Genomic DNA, 22,994 nt, shown 5'->3' on the forward strand with positions numbered 1-22,994 from the left:
TAAAAAAAAAAAAAAACCAAACTTGTAGCCAAGAAATTATTTGATAGAATCAAACAAGTTTTTTGAAAAAATAACTTTTACTTCTCAGTAAAATGGACAAATTATAAGAGCTGGACTTGACTTAACTAATATCTTGTTTCATTGCCAACACCCAGTGAGAACTATAGATAGATATGTATACTATGTATAGATAGCTTTGGGAAGTCCCCTTGAGTGGAGCAGCACACCCCTACGCTGTTTTCATCATCAGGCCAGTCTTCTGTCTCTTGACTAGATTTGAGCTCTTTTGCATGGCTTTTCAGGCCATCCTTCTCCCTTTCCTGTCCCCAAGTCATGCTCATTCCTACCTTTGCGCCTTTGTTCATGTTGTGTCTCCTGCCTGGAATGCCCTCTTCATTCCTTCTTGCTGACTCAAACTCAAACTTCTTGTAGGATCTGCCTTAGTATAGAATAATAAGTTAGCATTATTATTGTTTTAATGCCAGACCACTGTTCTAAACACTCTAGAGGTACATTTAATTTTCACAGTAGCCCTATATACTTCCTCCTACCATCTCCAGTCTCAGAGATGAGGAGATACTTGTGCAAGGTCATATGACTAGTGAATGCATGGGCCAGAAAATAGACCGAAGTATGCCAGTACAGAGCCCATGCCAATGCATTAAACTGTCCTCCCTCTCTTAGTCTGTAAGACTCTCTGCAGCTCGGCCCTCTTTGTTTTTCCCTCTGCATTGTACACACAGTCTATACCTCTCTTAAGTGCATGGTCACAGCATTATTTCCTGGCTTCTTCTAAGTGTACATGTTTTATATCTACTTAGTCAATGAAATGAAGTGAGATATTACTGTTAATAAAACTATTGGGTATTTGGTTTTGTCTGCTTTATTAGCTGTTTTTCTACACTTCTTTTAGCTTATTCTATGATCAGTTTAAAAGAAAGTGACTGATTTTGACCAAATTAAGCTTGCTACTAAAAAATCTTGTTTAATTTTAGTTGAGTTTGCCAATTCAAAAAAGAACAACTTATAATGATTTCTAGAACATTTGTCATACTTTAGTAGGCACCTATTAATGAGAATCAACCACAGTTAACACTCTCCTACCCACTGGTGTGTATTGATAAAAAAATAAGAGTAGGCAAACCATGGTCAGGGGGTCAAATCCCCACCTGTTTTTGTAAACAAAATTTTTATTAAAACTTAATCATGCTTTCCGTTTTCATATTGTCCCTCCCCCCTAATTTCCCATCCGTTCCTCTGCTTCTTATGGTAGAGTTGAGTAATTGCAACAGAGACCATATAGCCCATACAAATCTAAATTTTTTATAATCTGGCCCTTTACAGAAAAAGTTTGCTGTCTTCTGACCTAGAGGTACTCCCAGGCTTTACACTTCCTTCCACACTAAATGTAATGGGTTGGTCAAAAAGTTCCTTCAGGGTTTTTTGTAAGATATGGAAAAACCTGAACGAACTTCTTGGTCAACCAAATACTTCTTCCTGAGCTAAGTGATACAATGTCACCCCCACTCCTATGTCAGCTTCATGAAGTCTGAGGCCAGAGCCCACCGGAAGTTCTTAGGCCAAGCTAGCCTCTCACTCTCCGACACAGTCTCTGCTACCCTAGCTCTGCCTCACCCCCAAAAACCACCACTGGGGAACAGTGTTAGGTTCTCAGCTTTCCAGGAGCAATCCTGGGCCTTCATATTCTTACTCATTATCATTTCAGAAGATGAAGTCTTGGGACTTGCTCTGACCATGTTCTTTGGACATATTTCATTTCATTTCTTTAATTTTAATTCTTATTGAAGTATAGTTGATTTACAGTATTGTGCTAGTTTCAGTTGTACAACAAAATGATTCAATAATACATATATAGTTTTTTAGATTATTTTCCATTATCAGTTCAGTTCAGTTGCTCAGTCATGTCTGACTCTTTGCAACCCCATGAATTGCAGCACGCCAGGCCTCCCTGTCCATCACCAACTCCCGGAGTTTACCCAAACTCATGTCCATCGAGTTGGTGATCATCCAGCCATCTCATCCTCTGTCATCCCCTTCTCCTCCTGCCCCCAATCCCTCCCAGCATCAGAGTCTTTCCCAATGAGTCAACTCTTCGCATGAGGTGGCCAAAGTACTGGAGTTTCAGCTTTAGCATCATTCCTTCCAAAGAAATCCCAGGGCTGATCTCCTTCAGAATGGATTGGTTGGATGTCCTTGCCGTCCAAGGGACTCTCAAGAGTCTTCTCCAACACCACATTCAAAAGCATCAATTCTTCGGCGCTCAGCTTTCTTCACAGTCCAACTCTCACATCCATACTTGACCACAGGAAAAACCATAGCCTCGACTAGACAGACCTTTGTTGGCAAAGTAATATCTCTGCTTTTGAATATGCTATCTAGGTTGGTCATAACTTTCCTTCCAAGGAGTAAGCATCTTTTAATTTCATGGCTGCAATCACCATCTGCAGTGATTTTGGAGCCCCAAAAAATAAAAGTCTGACACTGTTTCCACTGTTTCCCCATCTATTTGCCATGAAGTGATGGGACTGGATGCCATGATCTTCGTTTTCTGAATGTTGAGCTTTAAGCCAACTTTTTCACTCTCCTCTTTCACTTTCATCAAGAGACTTTTTAGTTCCTCTTCACTTTCTGCCATAAGGGTGGTATCATCTGCATATCTGAGGTTATTGATATTTCTCCATTACAGGTTATTATAAGACACTGAATATAGTTCCCTGTGCTGTGCAGTAAATCCTTGTTGTTTATTTTATATATGGTAGTATTTCTTCATCCCATACTCTTAACTTAAACCTCGTTCCTGCCCCTTTGGTAATCATGTTTGTTTTCTATGTCTGTAAGTCTGTCTTGTAAATAAGTTCATTTGTATTTTTTTTTTTTTTTGGATTCCACATGTAAGTGGAATAAGACAAATAAGATATTTGTCTTTCTTTGACTTACTTTGTTAAGTATAATATTCTCTGGGTCCCTCCATGTTGCTGCAAATGGCAATATTTCATTCTTTTTATGGCTAATATTCCATTGTGTGTGTGTATACACACACTCACATACACTATATCTTCTTAATCCATTCATCTATTAATGGACACTTAGGTTGTTTCCATGTTTGGCTGTTGTAAATAGTGCTACTGTGAACATTGAGATATGTGTCACACATACTTCTGGCAAGACTCTTATTCAAATAACTACTCTTGCTTCCCACCTAAGAAAGGAAGAGCTTGCTGGTTTTGCCTCACTGACCAGTGACTGAAGTGAGGCCTGATTACTGTGAGAGTGCCCAGAAGGGCTCAGTAATTCAATTAACAGCTGCTCTGGGCTGGGTTTTCCACTCCATGTTTCTACCCCTAACTTTCTAGGGAGCTCTGGGAAAGGTAGTGCCTGTTCCTGTTATTGTGAAAATCCAGACTTCTCAATCACCCAAGACGGGCCTTCAAGGCCTTAACCTTAATATTATAAAATTAAAAACTCATATAAAACTAAATGTAGCCAAGGAGATGGCCCTTTCCCATCCTTCTCCATGATGAATGTGGTAGTCATTAGTGTTATTTCACACGATTCTAGATCTCTTGCTCTTGTGTACACAATAGGATTGCACTTCTCTGTGATTAATTAGGTCATAAGTGTGGTCATATGACTTGCTGTGATCAACTAAATGTAAGCATAAGTGATGTCTGTTACTTTGGGGTAGAATATATAATAGCTAGCCTGTGCTTTGCTGTATTTTCTGTTTTCATCTGCAACATTCAAGGTAGTGATTTCTACATCAGCCTGGGCTTCTGAGTAACAACAAATAACAGGGTGCCTGGCTGACCGTTGGTGGGCATGGAGCATGAGCAAGAATAAACCTTTATTTATTATATTGAGATTTAAGAGTTGTTTGTTACTGCAGCATAATCTAGGCTATCCTGACTGATACAACAGGGAAACAATAGACCGTATGTTACCATTTAACATTCTGTTTCTGAGGAAAAATGCTTTCTATATAAAAAAGAAAAAAGGATAAAGCATAAGAATATATTCATCATATAATTAGTTCTCTATTTAAAGAAAGTATTTAATATACCCACCATACCTGCTTTCTCCCCCCAAAATGAAGACATTAAAATGCCAATAAAAAACATTAAACTGCTCATAATCATAAAAAATGTCCATAATAATTGTCATTGTGTGATGGAACCTCATATTATTTTCTTCATGTTTCCTGAATTCTGTTTGTACTTTAGTACATTTTTAAATTCCCCAATGTGTCACTGTTTTAAGTACCCAGGGGTGCCTGTTAGATGAAGAAAGGAGTTTTTTAAGCCCTGTTAACCATCCCGCACTCATCTCTCTATATCTCAGTAGTCAAATGCATTATGTAGGGTTCTTCCTAGGATCCTCTTCAACTTTTGGGAGGGAAACGCTTTTACTCCCTTTCAAGGACATGTATCAGTGTCTTAGCTGCCTCTCACAGATTCCTAGCTCAGGCAACTGAGAACGAGTGGACACATACTGCAGGGATGTAACAGACAAGGTAACTTGCACAAGGTTATGTTATAACTTTATGATGGAACTCCTAGTCCAGAATTCCTGAATCCTTTTCTGTGGTACACTAACCTTTCCATTTGTGGAAGTTCTCCTTGCAGCTAACTTGACTCACTTGTGGGGCTATTCAGGCCCCTGGCTTCTTGTTGTTATGCAGGCAAACAAGCTTTCAACCAGTATAAATTTAGGAGTGGATTCTGATTCCTAGACATCGTATTAAAAAGCAGAGACATTACTTTTCCAACAAAGGTCCATCTAGTCAAAGCTATGGTTTTTCCAGTAGTCATGTGTGAATGTCAGAGTTGGACCACAAAGAAAGCTGAGTGCCAAAGAATTAATGCTTTTGAACTGTGGTGTTGGAGAAGACTCTTGAGAGTCCCTTTGACAGCAAGGAGATCAAACCAGTCCATCCTAAAGAAAATCAGTCCTGAATATTCATCGGATGGGCTGATGCTGAAGCTGAAGCTCCAATACTTTGGTCACCTGAGGCAAAGAACTGACTCATTTGAAAAGACCCTGATGCTGGGAAAGATGGAAGGCAGGAGGAGAAGGGGAAAACAGAATGAGATGGTTGGATGGCATCACTGACTCAATGGGCATGAGTTTGAGGAAACTCTGGGAGTTGTTGACCCACAGGGAAGCCTGGCATGCTACAGTCAATGGGTTTGCAAAGAATCGGATATGGCTGGTCGACTAGAACTGAATTCTGATACCATAGATATGTATCAATTCAGTTCAGTTCAGTTCAGTCACTCAGTTGTGTCCGACTTTTGCGATCCCATGGACTGCAGCACACCAGGCCTCCCTGTCCATCGCCAATTCCTGGAGCTTCCTTAAAATCATGTCCATTGAGTCAGTGATGCCATCCAACCATCTCATCCTCTGTTTTCCCCTTCTCCTCCTGCCTTCCATCTTTCCCAGCATCAGGGTCTTTTCCAATGAGTCAGTTCTTCACCTCAGGTGGCCAAAGTATTGGAGCTTCAGCTTCAGCATCAGTCCGTCCAATGAATATTTAGGACTGATTTCCTTTAGGATGGACTGGTTGGACCTCCTTGCTGTCAAAGGGACTCTCAAGAGTCTTCTCCAACAGCACAGTTCAAAAACATCAATTCTTCGGCTATCAGCTTTCTTTTTGGTTCAACTCTCACTTCCATACATGATTACTGGAAAAACCAAAGCTTTGACTAGATGGACCTTTGTTGGCAAAGTAATGTCTCTGCTTTTTAATATACTGTCTAGGTTGGTCATAACTTCTCTTCCAAGGAGCAAGCGTATTTTAATTTCATGATTGCAGTCACCATCTGCAGCGATGTTGGAGCCCAAGAAAATAAAGAGTCTCACTGTTTCCATTGATTCTTCATCTATTTGCCATGAAGTGATGGGATCAGATGCCATGATCTTAGTTTTCTGAATGTTGAGTTTTAAGCCAATTTTTTCACTCTTTCACTTTCATCAAGAGGCACTTTAGTTCTTCTTTGCTTTCTGCCATAAGTGTGGTGTCATCTCCAAATCTGAGGTTATTGATACTTCTCCTGGCAGTCTTGATTCCAGCTTGTGCTTCATCCAGTCCAGCATTTCTCATAATGTACTCTGCATATAAGTTAAATAAGCAGGGTAACATTATACACCGTTGATGTACTCCTTTCTGATTTGGAACCACTCTATTGTTCCATGTCCAGTTCTAACTGTTATTTCTTGACCTGCATGCAAATTTCTCAGGAGGCAGGTAAGGTGGTCTGGTATTCCCATCTCTTGAAGAATTTTCTACAGTTTGTTGTGATTAGGCTTTGGCATAGTTGATAAAGCAGAAGTATATGTTTTTCTGGAACTCTCTCCCTTTTTCGATGATCCAACACATCTTGGCAATTTGATCTTTGGTTCCTCTGCCTTTTGTAAATCCAGCTTGAACATCTGCAAGTTCACGGTTCACGTACTGTTGAAGCCTGGCTTGGAGAGTTTTGAGCATTACTTTGGTAGTGTGTGCTGCTGCTGCTGCTAAGTCACTTCATTCGTGTCCAACTCTGTGAGACCCCATAGAAGGCAGCCCACCAGGCTCCCCCATCCCTGGGATTCTCCAAGCAAGAACATTGGAGTGGGTTGCCATTTCCTTCTCCAACGCATGAAAGTGAAACGTGAAAGCGAAGTCGCTCAGTCGTGTCTGACTCTTATCGACCCCATGGACTGCAGCCTACCAGGCTCCTCCATCCATGGGATTTTCCAGGCAAGAGTACTGGAGTGGGGTGCCATTGCCTTCTCTGTGGTAGTGTGTGAAATGAGTGCAATTGTACATTAGTCTGAGCATTTTTTTGCATTGCCTTTCTTTGGGACTGGAATGAAAATTGACCTTTTCCAGTCCCATGGCCACTGCTGAGTTTTCCAAATTTGCTGGCATATTGAGTGCAGCACTTTCACAACATCATCTTTTAGGATTTGAAGTTGCTCAACTGGAATTCCATCACCTCCACTAGCTTTGTTCTTAGTGATGCTTCCTAAGGCCCACTTGACTTCACATTCAAGGATGCCTGGCTCTAGGTGAGTGATCACACTATTGTGATTATCTGGGTCATTCTGTGTATTCTTGCACCTCCTCTTAGTAGTGTGTGCTTCTGTTAGGTCCATACCATTTCTGTCCTTTATTGAGCCCATCTTTGCATGAAATGTTCCCTTGATATCTCTAATTTTCTTGAAAAGATCTCTAGTCTTTTCCATTCTGTTGTTTTCCTCTATTTCTTTGCATTGATCACTAAGGAAGGCTTGCTTATCTCTCCTTGCTATTCTTTGGAACTCTATTCAAATGGGTATATCTTTCCTTTTCTCCTTTGCCTTTAGCTTCTCTTCTTTTCACAGCTATTTGTAAGGCCTCATCAGACAGTCATTTTGTCTTTTTGCATTTCTTTTTCTTGGAGATGGTCTTGATAACTGCCTCCTGTACCATGTCATGAACCTCCATCCAAAGTTATTCAGGCACTCTATCAGATCTAATCCCTTGAATATATCTGTCACTTCCACTGTATAATCATAAGGGGTTTGATATACGGCATACATAAAAGTCTAGTGGTTTTCCCTACTTTTTTCAATTTAAGTCTGAATTTGGCAATAACGAGTTCATGATTTGAGCCACAGTCAGCTCCCAGTCTTGTTCTTCTGATGACTGTATATAGCGTCTCCATCTTTGGCTGCAAAGAATATAATCAATCTGATTTCAGTTTTGACCATCTGGTGATGTCCATGTGTAGAGTCTTCTCTTGTGTTGTTGGAAGAGGGTGTTTGCTATGGCCAGATATGTGTTATGCTTCCTTAAAAAAAAAGTTATTCTAGTCATCCAAGTCATACTTTATTAGAGCTTCCAGACCTAATAAAGCAGCCTGACTTCTCTACTTTAGAGATCATGAGATTGAGTTTAAGGCATGTTAAGTGACAATTGATGAAATAATGACAAAAAAATTGAAAGATCTTGTGATCCCCAGTATAACACTATTTATTTATCCATTCACTCTCAAACATGTATTGTGTTTTTATTTGCAAGACTCTGTGTCAGGTAGGCCATGGGAGAATTTTGAAAATAACTTAAGCACATTAGTCATCTAAGAGTCTTACAATGAAGTATTAGAGATGAGGCACTCAAAAAACTGCTCTCATTGCCATAGTTTAGGTTAAGACTAAAATATAAGAGGCCAGCTTTCTAAATACCTCTGTATACCTCTTTCTGTATACTTCTGTATACCTCTCTATATTTCTATATACCTTATATTAAAATATGAGGCCAGCTTTCTATATATACCTATATAGTAGTTGGTCCAATATCTTCATTTTATTTTGCTTTGTTTACTTGATTCTCTTGTCTTTCCTCTAAGAACTTCCATCAGAGAACCAACCACAGCTTTGGCATTCTATTATAGCAACATGGACATGTCTCCTTTTCTTTTTCCTATGCCAATGATTCTAATTTTTTTTCTTCTTTTCTCTTATAACCCTTTATATATATACACATATATATTCTGAGTAGGAAAAATTTTGAGTTGTCCTCCTATATTCCTCTTTTACTCTCATACTACTATCAAACTCAAGCATATCTGACACCAGATGTGTGGAAGTTTTCCCCACATCAAGCCATTCTCTGCATCACAAGGTGAGTGTCCTACAATGTAACTCAATTCTGACACTAACTGGTGATAGTGTGAGATTCCACAGGTTAAGGGCTCAGTTCCCAAGAGTGTTCCCCCTCCACTTCAGATGCCAGTCACACGTTCAGGCTGTCACCTGTACTTCTGACCAATCAGCTATAAATCTGAGGTCCTTGGGTTCAACTAATTTGCTAGAGCTGTTCACAGGGCTCAGGAAAATAGTTTACATGTTTTATCAATTCATTATAAAAGGATATGATAGAGGATACAGATGGACACTGGTCCCTGCTCTTGCTAGTCTCAGGGGGCCCAGTATCCTCAGACTGAAGGGGAAAGGGAAGGGAGCAGTTTCAAAAGCCTGGTGAGAACTGCAGGAGGAAAGGGCAGACCACAGAGCTGTAGGCTTTAAGAGAGGGATAAAACGGACCTGCAGCCTGTCCAGTAGGTGACTGAGGAAGAGATCTCCCAACCTTACTCTCCTATCCCATGCAATCTCCTCTCTCTCTGATACTTGAGGGGAAAAATGGAATGGAAACCAGAGGAAAGAGAGGCTAGTGATGCAGTCCTAGGACGTGCACAAGCTGAGCAGGGTGGAGGAAAATGCATCTCCAGGAATAAACAGAAATATCTGACACAATGAAAGGTCTGAATAGGTAAGCCCCTTGAACTTTGCTCCAGTATTTCTCAGCTGCCTGCAGCTCAGAGAACAGAGGAGAGAGCTTCTTGCCATCAGCCTGGGGAGAGAAACTAAAGATTTGGACTAGGGCAAATTGTCGAGGGGGTGAAAAGAAAGCTTTAAGCCCTGCTGCCTTTGAGCTTTTTTTTTTGTTTTTAACTCCAATTTTCTCACTCCAATCAGACTTTGAGAGTTTGTGTATTTTCCAGTCAGAAAAATGATTTTTCTGTTTGTGAACTTTTCTCTCCAGATTTGAACCTACGGTCTCAGGAGCTGGGGTGACCTGATAGGACATCCTCAAGAAACTTCTAGACTCTGAACAAGAATCCCCTGGCCTGCAGAGCTTGTTGTTTGTACTTTTCAACTGTCTTTGTATAAATCAGCACTTTATTCTGGAGACTGCAGCACGACTAGGCAGCACCCACCACCGTGTAACGGAAAGTCAGGCGACTGCCCCTCCACTGACCTGGGCTCTCTCCCCCACAGCCCGTGGCTCCACGCACACACTACTGCACTTTAGAAAACAACCACAGTGGATCCTGGACCCCCCTGAGGGTCCTCTGGCTCTTTTTTCTTCCAGACTGGAAACAGAGGGAATTATTTCTCCTTAAGTTTCCAAAGTGGTTTCCAGAAGCAGAGACAAGTAGAAGTTTCCAGTTACAGAAATGGACAGAAGATTGCCAGTGGAGTTATTTTTATGTGTAGTTTCCTCTGGATACTGAACAAGCCTATTGAGACTGTGAGTTCACAGACAGGACTTTATACAAAGTCAAACCATAATTGACATGTTTTATGGTTTACAGGAAGCTAGAAAACATCTGTGTTGTTTTAATGAAATGTTTAAGCATTGAAGTACACAGAGTGGTCAACTACAGATTGTGGAGAAAAGCCATTGAGTATTTTTCTGAGATCTAAATCACAAAGCATTGATTTTAACTTGTAATGGAACTGTGTTGAATGGTATTTTAAAAGCAAAAGCAAACTACATCTTCCCTTCAAAAAATCCTGTCTTCTTAACCTCAGAAGCCAATCATACACATTTTAAGTTTTGTCATACTAATACACTATTTCTGCAAAAATTTCAGATGAGTAGCTATAATGGTCAAAGCACCAAACTAAGGGTCCTTTCCTAGTCTTCTCTTTGACTTTAAACTTAACCTTTCAGTAGCTCAGTTTCCAGGTCTGTGATAGAGTGATGGTCACTAGCCATGACCTCTGATGGTCAGTACTAGAAAACCTGTGGGACTCCATTATCATGTGTCAAGGAGGAGGGTAACTGGATGTGGTCCATCAGGCTGATCATGTTCAATTTGGTCTTTGTGCTAGTACATTCAAGGCATTAGCTGACCTATAAACTATCCAAATGTAAACATTATCAAGTATAACAGATGATGAATGTGCTTCAAGCAAACTCTTTTAACTGATGCACAGACAAAGAATAATTTTAGGTTGATGAGAATGAAGGGGGGTGAAAGTGGATAATAGACAATTATGTAATATCTCAGTTTCTTCTGTTGAAAATCAAAGAATGCCATTGAAGAATAAAACTCAGTTCTTCAAAATGTTCCAGATGTTCTGCTTTTGGCTAAGTGGTTTCCTCAGGGACCATCCAGATCAGTAAGTTTAATGTTCCATAAGGCCAATTGGCTCCCATAGGTTTAAAAGCCTTTGCAGCACACTCAAATGCCTCTTTAGAAGGGCAGGGTCCCACAGCTGTCTCCCAGGTCCCATGTGTTGGTCTGGGGCCCCTGCTGGGGAAGGAAGCACCTCCTAATCGTGCAGAGGTCAGAGCAGGCAGACAGGACCTTCTCCCCGAGGAAGCAGGTCTGTCCATGTGGGCTGCACATCTCCACTGATACGTGATTGGCATGCTGCATCCTTGGGTGGTAATATTTAACTCTGTAGGAACCTGGTGGAATAATGGCTTCTGTCAAAATACCACCATCTTTAGTCCTAGATCAGGGTTATTTTCTTAAACACCAAATTGGGACAGGGCTCCCTAGCTCCAGTATCCCAAAATTCAGGGTTCTTTGGGGAAGAAGAGCACTAAGCATTGTGTCCTAGTGTGAGAAATGTTCTACAGTACAGCCTAACAACCATAATGATTAACATTTACCAAGTACTTCCCACCTGATGTTGTCTAGCATTTTATACATATTATTAAAATGAATTCTCTCAAAACCCTCTAAGAAAGGCACTATTCATGTCTCCATTTTAAAGATAAGGAAACTGAGGCACAGAGAGGTTAAGAAATTTGGTTAAGGCTGCCTGGTTAGCTTGGAAAGGATAGAACTAGAACAATGAAACCATATTCATTACACCCCACCATGTGTCCTTTACTGGTTACATACACCCTGTAGTCCTTTTTCCTGGTCTAGAATTAATTTCACTCTTACTGTTTCCAAAGAGGCACTACAGGAAGTAGAAGACAGGCTCTGATGTCAGAGATTCCAACCCCACCTCAACTGTATATGAATTACACAACTTTGTACATATCATCTGATCTCTAAGCATCAGTTTCCTTATCTAAAAGATGAATACAATCCTCCCTTGGTATCTCAGGGAACTGGCTCCAGGACCCCCTCGGATACCAAATCTGGATGCTCAAGTCCCTTATACAAAATGGTGCCATATTTTTGTGTAATCTATTCATGTTCTCCCATATACTTTAAATCATCTGCAGATTACTTATAAGACCCAATCAGTGTAAGTGCTCAAGTAAAATAGTTGTAACTACAATATAAATGCTGTGTAATAGTTGAAGAGCATATTTAGGTTTTGCTTTTTGGAATTTTCTGCAATTCTTTTCTAATATTTTCAATCCTTAGCTGGATGTGGAAACTCAATATGAAGGCCCAGCTGTAATATAAAAAAGACAGTTAGCATCTTCCTTTATCAGGCACTTAGCATGTACAGCATATGGTAAGTACCTGTTAAATGACAAGTACCACTGGTAATCCCCCTATGTACCAGCCACTACTGTTCGCTAAATGGGCAATGTCTGGACACTATTAAGCTAGTCTGTCTGCAGGATATTTCTCCTAAATCCTAACCCTAAGGGAGAAGTGAGCTTCCAAGGATTTCCAGCCAAGGGGTTTTGTCCCCAGGCTCTCCTATACATGCCGCATTCCCCAGCTAAGTCAAGGGGCTCTTCAGTCCTCCAGTATGCCTTGTGCTGTCCCCTGCACCCAGAACACCTCTTTTCTGGGGCCTCGATTTGCCTTCACAAAACCCTATGCTTTCTTTAGATGCCAGTTCTGCCAGTGAATATTTTGTTTTTTTTTTTCCCCCCTACTGAATATGAGCTGTCTTTACTTTGGGTGGAGCAGTGTTTTCTTTGTCCCTCTCTGAAACAGTTATCTATTTTCAGTTTTGAATCATGAGGATTTGAGCACATTTTATATCATCCTCTTAGCTATATGCTCCTAGAGGGTGGGAAAAGAGTGAGATTTTGTCATTCCTGCAGTATCTTGTATGTGAGCGATGCCTCATGCATGACTGGCTCTGAGACTCATTACAGCACTGGACAGAGTGGCTACACTTAATGTTCTTACTTACCATGACCTTAATATGATTGGCCAGAAAGTTGTGCAATGGTAATCCTCAAAGAAGAAGAGCTAAATGAGTTCCAAGTATTAAAAAAAAAAAAGTCCCTTTTACAAAGAAAGCAAAAACAGCATTTGGGAGAGTTTGAGGACTTGAGAAAGCCAAACAAGCAAAAATCACCTATGACGCCATCATCCAAACACAAGTATTTTCATTTTTGCTGTTAGCAGTTGCTTTGTCCAGACTCGTACAGCATCTTGGTATAGTTGTTAACCTGTCATTTTCTGTCCTTTTTTCAAGTTTGTCGTTGTACATAAGTTCACAGATGAGCTTCCCAGGTGGTGCTAGTGGTAAAGAACCTGCCTGCAAATGCAGGAGACATAAGAGATGTTCAGTCCCTGGGTCGAGAAGATTACCCTAAGCGGGGCATGGCTACCCTCTCGAGTATTTTTGCCTGGAGAATCCCATGAGCAGAGGAACCTGGCAGGCTATACCATATACCCCATATACTATGGGGTATAGCCTGAGCGACTTCACTTTCGCTTTTCACTTTCATGCATTGGAGAAGGAAATGGCAACCCACTCCAGTGTTCTTGCCTGGAGAATCCCAGGGACGAGGGAGCCTGGTGGGCTGCCGTCTATAGGGTCACACAGAGTCGGACACGACTGAAGTGACTTAGCAGCAGCAGCAGGATTAGTGTGATTTCAGAGCAGTATTTTGGAATCCCTGAAAAGTTTGGATATTTTCATTTCTCCCAATGCACAGACACCTTAGTAAATGACTATGTCCCTTTAGAGATAGCTTGGAGGAAGACCTCCACTAACTATTTGCAGCATTGTTGCACAGTCCTTTCTTAAGGGTCCAATTTTCCTCCTCAACCAGGAGCTTCAGATCTGTGAACTGGTCGGGTCTAGGAACGGGGCAAGAAGCTGACTCTTAACTGTGATAAGTCAAATTTCTGTCATATGGGTCAAGTAGTGTTTTGGTAGGCCAGCCACCCACCGCTGCCCCCTGTCCCCCACCCCCACTCTGGGATCCAGTCATCTCCACTGAAATCAGGAAGCCCATCTCAGTGGCAGCATTATCCAGCATCAACTTTGGCCTACAGAAAACAGCTCCCTGGAGGTATTCAAGATTGCTGGGGCTCCCTCACTAATGCATTTCTCAATGCTTTAATGAGGGAAACATCCCTTGAACCCTTTCAAAGTGAGGAAAGACACATAGGTTACATGATAAATTACTCCATTATTCCTATCTCCCTAAGCCATTAACTCCTTTCTATACATTATTCCAGAGAAATTCTATCAAGTCAATATCATTGAATGTATTGTTGAACATAGGTTTCTGAGACAAGCAAACTGAGCCACTCCCAGCTGCTCAAACTACATTTGTTTTACCTAGCTTTTGCTGTATAACAAAACTTAGTGGCTTATATTTATCATATGTTTTTATGATTTTGTAGGTTAGCAATTGGGGTTGGGCTCAACTGGGGCATTTCTTCCTTACATGTCAGCTGGGCTCATTCATGTGTTTGCAGTCAGTCTGGCAGTTTGACAGATAGGCTGAAAGATGCTGGTCTCAGCTGGTCTTACATGTCTTGGATTGCTGCTGATTGCTAGTGGGCCATGTGTCTCCCACAGGTTAGTCAGGCTTCATCAACATGGAAGCTGGTCCAGAACAGGAAAAAAGAAGGCAAACCCCAACATGCAAGGGCTTTACAGGTTTCTGTTTGCATCACATTTGTTCCAATCTCATTGGCCAAAGCAAGTCAGACGGCTATGCCAAAACCCTTTGTGGAAGGGGTTACATAAGGGCACAATATACAGAGTGGCATGATTCTCTGGGGCCTATTATTGTAACAGTTTACCATAGCATTAAGTCCAAATATCTATGGAATGTGTATTATATCAGGGCTACCTAAATTAAGCCCCAACCCAATGTTATGTTCTGTTCACCTTGGTCTGATACCTTAGAATCCACCCTCTATTATATTAGATATGTTTCTTCTAATATAAACTTAACCAAATCTTGTCATTCTTCTGGAGTATAACCCTCTTCCTCCTGAACAAGACTGCCCTTCTCTCCCTAAGCAGGCTGGGATCTGACTCCAAATAAAAGATTGAAGGCCATGAAAGTTGGGAGCAAAGGAGTTTAAAGTGAATAGGGATCTCCATGCAAGGCAACTGCTCCATATAGAGTCATTACAGGTTTTCAAGCAAAGGAAGGCTAGTATCATCAAATAGGAAATAGAGGCTTATTCAAAGGAAGCTCAAGGATACTTGAGAGATTCAAGATTCTCAGCTTCATCCAAGTCCACTCAAATGTTTCCATTCCTCAGAGTCCTATGCCTTCCAAATTACTGCCTAAACTTTGACATTTGAGATTTGGCCAGTCTGTGGATGCTTAGTTTGGGTCTGAATGTTTTAGGTATGTCTCCTATATGTAGAGGGAATAAGAGATACTCTGAGGAGCAGCCTTAGGAGCACTCTGATGCCCTGAAGATGATTTGAGTGGGAAGATATGAGCTTGTAATTTTTTTCCTGCAAGCACTATATCACCATCAGAAGTAGCCATCTCACCTTACTTTCCTTATAGTCATCTTCTCTACCATAATGATCACATACAGCAGTTACTTGATCTCCAAAAGCCAGCTGACCAGTGGCATTAAACCTGAGAAGAAGAGATGATGATGTCATCTGTCATCAATAAATCATGATGTCATCACATTCCATAAATTACCACTTGCCATCGTCCATTGGTGAAGAGCTTAGCTCTGAGTGCAAAGCAAATGAATCCAGATTCCTGATTTGAAAGTCTGTTTCCTGAAACCACTCCTAGTATCAAATACTGTATCATCCAGGGTTCAGTCAGAAAAACAGTGTATTTAATATAAGGAATTGGTTATAAAAATATTAGAAGGCAGAAAGAGTAAAAAGTGATACCAAGGAAATCCAGATATTAGAACTGCAGAGAACAGTTCCCTTTCTGCCATCTACTGCTACGACACATTCAGGAACTAGAAATAGGAAGAAATTCTCCCCTTCCCACATTCCAGTCCCTAAGGCTTCCCATTTATTAAACAGGAAGTCAGCAGGCAAAGAAGGCTGGTAAAGGAGGTTTGCTGAATCAGAGCCCTACCACCAGCAGGTCAGAGTAGAGGAAGGTAGGCTTAGAACCAAGAACAGTTCAAAGGATCTCGTTGTTGGATCAAAACTTATCTGAGTAAAGGAGATGTATTCCTTGTGAGAGGAAAAATACAGAGATGATGAATTCCAATTGAACTGTAGGACAAGGAACTTGCTTAAACTTTGTGACATCTCACCACATAACAAGAGCCTATTAGGTATTTCTTGATTCAGTCAGTTCAATTCAGTGGCTCAGTTGTGTCTGACTCTTTGCAACCCCATGGACTGCAGCACACCAGGCCTCCCTGTCCATCACCAACTCCCAGAGTTCACTCAGGCTCATGTCCATTGAGTCAGTGATGCCATCCAACCATCTCATCCTCTATTGTCCCCTTCTCCTCCTGCCTTCAATCTTTCCCAGCATCAGGGTCTTTTCCAATGAGTCAGCTCTTTGCATCAGGTGGCCAAAGTACTGGAGTTTCAGCTTCAACATCAGTCCTTCCAATGAATATTCAGGACTGATTTCCTTTAGGATGGACTGGTTAGATTTCCTTGCAGTCCAAGGGACTCTCAAGAGTCTTCTCCAATACCACAGTTCAAAAGCATCAATTCTTCAGCTCTCAGCTTTCTTTATAGTCCAACTCTCACATCTATACATGACTACTGGAAAAACCATTTCTTGATTAACTGAGTAAAAAAAATAACAACTAGGAACGGCTTTGGCCATGAGTATAGAACAAAATTAACTTATTTTAACATGCACTTTGCAGAATAAGTTATATCACTTGGTTGCAAGCAAAAGAATATCTGATGTAAACTGGCTTAAATTAAAAAGCAGAACGTGTCAGCTTATGTTAACCGAAGAGTCAAAGGTGCCACCAAAGGTACAGTTGGGCAGAGGTGTCTAACAGTATTTTCTGTATCTCTGTCGAAGTTCTCTCCACTATCTCTTCATTCTGTTGCCTTTTTGTTGACTCTACATTTGAAAATCATCTCCCTTTGTGATCACAAGGTGGTTGCAGTAGTTATTAAACCTTCCATGTTCAAATCTACACACACACAAAAAGCCATTTTGCCAGCATTTGCAGCAATTCATATATTAACTCTAGACAAGTTTATGTCATGTGCCCTCTCCTAAACCTATCACTAGAAGAAAAAGAATATGTGAGTTATGTCTTAAGTTTGGAGCTCCACTCAACTGTTATTTTTGTTGAGTCACTATGTCATGTCTGACTCTTTGTGATCCCATGGACTGTTGCAGCACACCAGACTCCTCTGTTCTCCACAATCTCCCAGAGTTTGCTCAGATTCATGTCCATTGAGTCAGTGATGCTATCTAACTGTCTCATCTTCTGCCACCCCATTCTCCTTTGGCCTTTGATCTTTCCCAGCATCAGGGTCTTTTTCAATGAGTCAGCTCTTTGAATCAAGTGGCCAAAGTATTGGAGCTTCAGCATCAGTCCTTTCAATGAATATTCAGGATTAACTTCCTTTAGGATTGACTGGTTTGATCTCTTTGCAGTCCAAGGGACTCTCAAGAGTCTTTTCCAGCACCATAATTCGAAAGTATCAATTTTTTGAAGTTCAGCCTTCTTTATGGTCCAACCCTCACATCTATACATGACTACTGGAAAAACCAAAGCTTTGACTATATAGACATTTGCCAGCAAAATGATGTCCCTGCTTTTTAATATGCTATCTGGGTTTGTCATAGCTTTCCTTCCAAGGAGTAAGCATCTTTTCATTTCATGGCTTCACTCACCATCCACAGTGATTTGGGAGCCCAAGAAAATAATATCTGTCACTGCTTCCACGTTTTCCCCATCTATTTGGCATGAAGTGATGGGACTGGATGCCATGATCTTAGTTTTTTTAATGTTGCATGTAAAGCCAGCTTCTTCAGTCTCCTCTTTCACTTTCATGAAAAGGATATTTAGTTCCTCTTTACTTTCTGCCATTAGAGTGGTATCATCTGCGTATTTGAGTTTGTTAATATTTCTCCCAACAATCTTGATTCCAGCTTGTGATTCATTCAGCCCAGCATTTTGCATTATGTACTCTGCATATAAGTTAAATAAATAAGGTGACAATATTCAGCCTTGACATACTCCTTTCCCAGTTTTGAACCAGTCAGTTGTTCCACCTCCATTCCTAACTCTTGCCAATTGACTCACATACAAGTTTCTCAGGAGACAAGTAAAGTGATTTGGTACTCCCATTTCTTTAAGAACTTTTTACAGTTTGTTGTGATCCACACAGTCAAGGGTTTTGGTGTAATCAGTGAAGCAGAAGTAGATATTTTTCTAGAACTCCCTTGCTTTCCCCATGATCCAATGAATGTTGGCAATTTGATCTCTGGTTCCTCTGTCTCTTCAAAGCCTTGCTTGTACATCTGGAAATTCTTGGTCCACATACTGCTAAAGCCTAGCTTGAAGGATCTTGAGTATAACCTTGTTGGCATGTGAAATGAGCACAATTATAATGTAGTTTGAACATTCTTTGGCATTACCCTTTTTTTCCACTTAGTACGTGTGAACTTAAAATGTAGAATACGGTAGGACCCCAAATTATAAATGGATGCTGGAGAGGAAAACCAGTGTTTACCATCAAAGCCAGTTATTTAATCAGTCAACAGTTGATGAGCTCTTACTATCCACAAGGCTCTGGTGATTTAAGATGGCTAAATTACGGTCTTTGTCACTCACCACTAGGCTGAGAAGACAAAGATGAATGTAACCCTGATATCTGCCAGATATTGGGATAGATGGATAAGAATCCTAGTGATGTCATTTGTGCTGAGATGTTGGAAGAGCCCAGATGTTTCTGTGAGCTTCTCCTAGAATATATAGCACAAGATGTCAGAAGCCTATTCTAAGAAAAGTATTGCTCTCACATAAGACCCTGAGGAAAAATACTTCTAAAATATCACATTTTTGAAAGTTGATCATCCTGCCTTTTCTGATGATGTATTTCTTACCTCTATGGCATTTAGATGTGTTAAAGTGCCAGATTTGGACTATACATTATTCCTTTTGTTGAGCTTGAAACAATAGATAACCAATGTTATAGTGTCAGTAGCCATCATGAGGTTAATTGTTTATCATTGTAGCTAACTTTCATACCATGTGCCAGACATAGTTCTAATGGCTTTACATGTATCACATTATTTAGCCTTTACAGTTCAATGAAACAGAGGCTATTCTTATCTCCATTTTACATGTAAGCCAAGTAAAGTCCACAATAAAAGCTCACATCACATAGCAGAACAAGACCTCAAGATTCTGCAGGTCGCCCTTGGTCCTAGGGCATGTAATACAGTCAAGCTTACACCACATGGTACTTTGTAATTACATATGTGTTTGGTTTTCTCCAAAAGCCTGCATCATACCCACGAATAGGAGCTGGATGTTTATTCATTTACAAAGTCCTAGAACCCAAACCCAAATGCAATACCACTTCAGTATTCTTGCCTTGAGAATCCCATGAACAGTATGAAAAGAGAAGAGGATAGAACACTGAAAGATAAACTCCCCAGGTCTGGAGGTGCCCGATATGCTACTGGAGAACAGTGGAGAAATAACTGAGGAAAGAATGAAGTTCAGTTCATTTCACTTCAATCACTCAGTCATGTTCGACTCTTTGCGACCCCATGAACTGCAGCACACCAGACTTCCCTGTCCATCACCAACTCCCAGAGTTTACTCAAACTCATGTCCATTGAATCGGTGATGCCATCCAACCGTCTCATCCTCTGTCTTCCACTTCTCCTCCCTTCTTCAATCCTTCCCAGCATCAGAGTCTTTTCAAATGAGTCAGTTCCTCACCTCAGGTGGCCAAAGTATTGGAGCTCCAGCTTCAGCATCAATCCTTCCAATGAATATTCAGGACTGATTTCCTTTAGGATGGACTGGTTGGATCTCCTTGCAGTCCAAGCGACTCTCAAGAGTCTTATCCAACACCACAGTTCAAAAGCATCAGTTCTTTGGCTCTCAGCTTTCTTTATAGTCCAAGTCTCACATCCATACATGAATATTGGAAAAACCATAGCTTTGATGAGATGGACCTTTTTTGGCAAAGTAATGTCTCTGCTTTCTAATATGCTGTCTAGGTTGGTCATAACTTTTCTTCCAAGGAGCAAGCATCTTTTAATTTCATGGCTGAAGTGACCATCTGCAGTGATTTTGGAGCCCTCAAAAATAAAGCCTGTCACTGTTTCCATTGATTCCTCATCTATTTGCCATGAAGTAATGGGACCAGATGCCATGATTTTAGTTTTCTGAATGCTGAGTTTTAAGTCAACTTTTTCACTCTCCTCTTTCACTTTCATCAAGAGGCTCTTTAATTCTTCTTCACTTTCTCCCATAAGTGTGGTGTCATCTGAATATGAGGTTATTGATATTTCTTCCAGCAATTTTGATTCCAGCTGTTGCTTCATCCATCCCAGCGTTTCTCATAATGTACTCTGCATATGAGTTAAATAAGCAGGGTGACAATATACACCATTGATGTACTCCTTTCCCGATTTGGAATCAGTCTGTTGTTCCATGTCCAGTTCTAACTGTTGCTTCCTGACCTGCATACTGATTTCTCAGGAGGCAGGTCAGGTGATCTGGTATTCCCATCTCTTTAAGAATTTTTCACAGTTTTTTGTGATCCACACAGTCAAAGACTTTGGCATAGTCAATAAAGCAGAAGTAGATGTTTTTCTGGAACTCTCTTGCTTTGTCGATGATCCAATGGATGTTGGCAATTTGATCTCTGGTTCCTCTGCCTTTTCTATTTTTTAAAATTTATTTATTTATTTTAATTGGAGGGTAATTACTTTACACTATTGTAGTGGTTTTTGCCATACATTGACATGAATCAGCCATGGGTGTACATGTGTCCCCCATCCTGAACCCCCTTACCAACTCCTTCCCCATCCCATCCCTCAGCGTCATCCCAGTGCACAGGCTTTGAATACCCTATTTCATGCATCAAAGTTGGACTGGTGATCTATTTCACATATGGTAATATACATGTTTCAATGTATTCTCTCAAATCATCCCACCCTCGCCTTCTCCCACTGAGTCCAAAAGTCTGTTATTTATATCTGTGTCTCTTTTACTGTCTTGCATATAGGGTCATTGTTACCATCTTTCTAAATTGCATATATATGCCATAATATACTGTATTGGTGTGTTTTTTTTTTTTTCTGACTTACTTCACTCTGTATAATAGGCTTCAGTTTCAACCACCTCATTAGAACTGGTTCAAATGTGTTCTTTTTAAAAGCTGAGTAGTATTTCTTTGTGTATATGTACCACAGCTTTCTTATCCATTCATCTGCTAATGGACATCTAGGTTGTTTCCATGTCCTAGCTATTGTAAACAGTGCTGTGATGAACACTGGCCTACATGTGTCTCTTTCCATTCTGGTTTCCTCGGTGTGTATGCCCAGCAGTGGGATTGCTAAGTCGTATGGCAGTTCTATTTCCAGTTTTTTAAGGGATCTCCACACTGTTCTCCATAATGGCTGTACTAGTCTGCATTCCCACCAACAGTGTAAGAGGGTTCCCTTTTCTCCACACCCTCTCCAGAATTTATTGTTTGGAGACTTTTTGATAGCAGCCATTCTGACTGGCGTGAGATGGTACCTCACTGTGGTTTTGATTTGCATTTCTCTGATAATGCATGATGTTGAGCATATTTTCATGTTTGTTAGTCATCTGTATGTCTTCTTTGGAGAAATGTCTGTATAGTTCTTTGGCCCATTTTTTGATTGGATCGTTTATTTTTTTGGTATTGAGCTGCATGAGCTGATTGTATATTTTTGAGATTAATCCTTTGTCAGTTGCTTATTTCCTATTGTTTTTCCCATTCTGAAGACTGTCTTTTCACCTTGCTTATAGTTTCCCTCGTTGTGAAAAAGCTTTTAAGTTTAATTAGGTCAATTAGTTTATTTTTGCTTGTATTTCCGTTACTCTGGGAGGTAGGTCATAAAGGATCCTGCTGTGATTTATGTCAGAGAGTGTTTTGCCTATTCCTTGAGTGTTTTCTGCCTCTTGAGAAATTTGTATGCAGGTCAGGAAGCAACAGTTAGAACTGGACATGGAACAACAGACTGGTTCCAAATAGGAAAAGGAGTTCGTCAAGGCTGTATATTGTCATCCTGTTTATTTAACTTATATGCAGAGTACATCATGAGAAACGCTGTACTGGAAGAAACACAAGCTGGAATCAAGATTGCCAGGAGAAATATCAATAACCTCAGACATGCAGATGACACCACCCTTATGACAGAAAGTGAAGAGGAACTCAAAAGCCTCTTGATGAAAGTGAAAGAGGAGAGTGAAAAAGTTGGCTTAAAGCTCAACATTCAGAAAACGAAGGTCATGGCATCCGGTCCCACCACTTCATGGAAATAGATGGGGAAACAGTGGAAACAGTGTCAGACTTTATTTTTCTGGGCTCCAAAATCACTACAGATGGTGACTGCAGCTGTAAAATTAAAAGACGCTTACTCCTTGGAAGAAAAGCTATGACCAACCTAGACAGCATATTAAAAAGCAGAGACATTACTTTGCCAACAAAGGTCCATCAAGTCAAAGCTATGGTTTTTCCAGTAGTCATGTATGGATGTGAGAGTTGGATTATAAAAAAGCTGAGTGCTGAAGAATTAATGTTTTTGAACTGTGGTGTTGGAGAAGAATTTTGAGAGTCCTTGGACTACAAGGAGATCCAGCCAGTCCATCCTAAAGGAAATCAGTCCTGAATATTCATTGGAAGGACTGATGCTGAAGCTGAAACTCCAATACTTTGGCCACCTGAGGCGAAGAACTGACTCATTGGAAAAGACCCTGGTGCTGGGAAGGATTGAAGGTGGGAAGAGAAGGGGACGACAGAGGATGAGAGAGCTGGATGACATCCCTGACTCAATGGACATGAGGTTGAGTAAACTCATGTCCATTGAGTCAGGGATGTCATCCAGCTCTCTCATC

At 40.7% G+C, this 22,994-nt stretch overlaps 1 protein-coding gene across 9 annotated transcripts in view; it reads left to right on the plus strand.

The window, feature by feature from the left end:
* The window catches only part of PDCD1LG2 (programmed cell death 1 ligand 2), a 119,142-nt gene that overhangs the window by 52,791 nt on the left and 43,357 nt on the right, over positions 1 to 22,994 (plus strand). For 2 of the 9 annotated variants that reach the window (XM_010833816.1, XM_010833820.1), the window contains one exon: positions 9,593 to 12,991. The exons of the other annotated variants lie outside the window; for them this stretch is intronic. In XM_010833816.1, the coding sequence (XP_010832118.1) occupies positions 9,593 to 9,598 (6 nt within the window). In that variant the 3' untranslated portion in view covers positions 9,599 to 12,991. Of the gene's footprint in view, positions 1 to 9,592; positions 12,992 to 22,994 lie in introns of those variants that run through there. 9 annotated transcript variants of the gene reach the window in all.

This window comes from Bison bison, unplaced genomic scaffold, assembly GCF_000754665.1.
Source record: "Bison bison bison isolate TAMUID 2011002044 unplaced genomic scaffold, Bison_UMD1.0 scf7180017863936, whole genome shotgun sequence".
NCBI classification, from domain to species: Eukaryota; Metazoa; Chordata; class Mammalia; order Artiodactyla; family Bovidae; genus Bison; species Bison bison.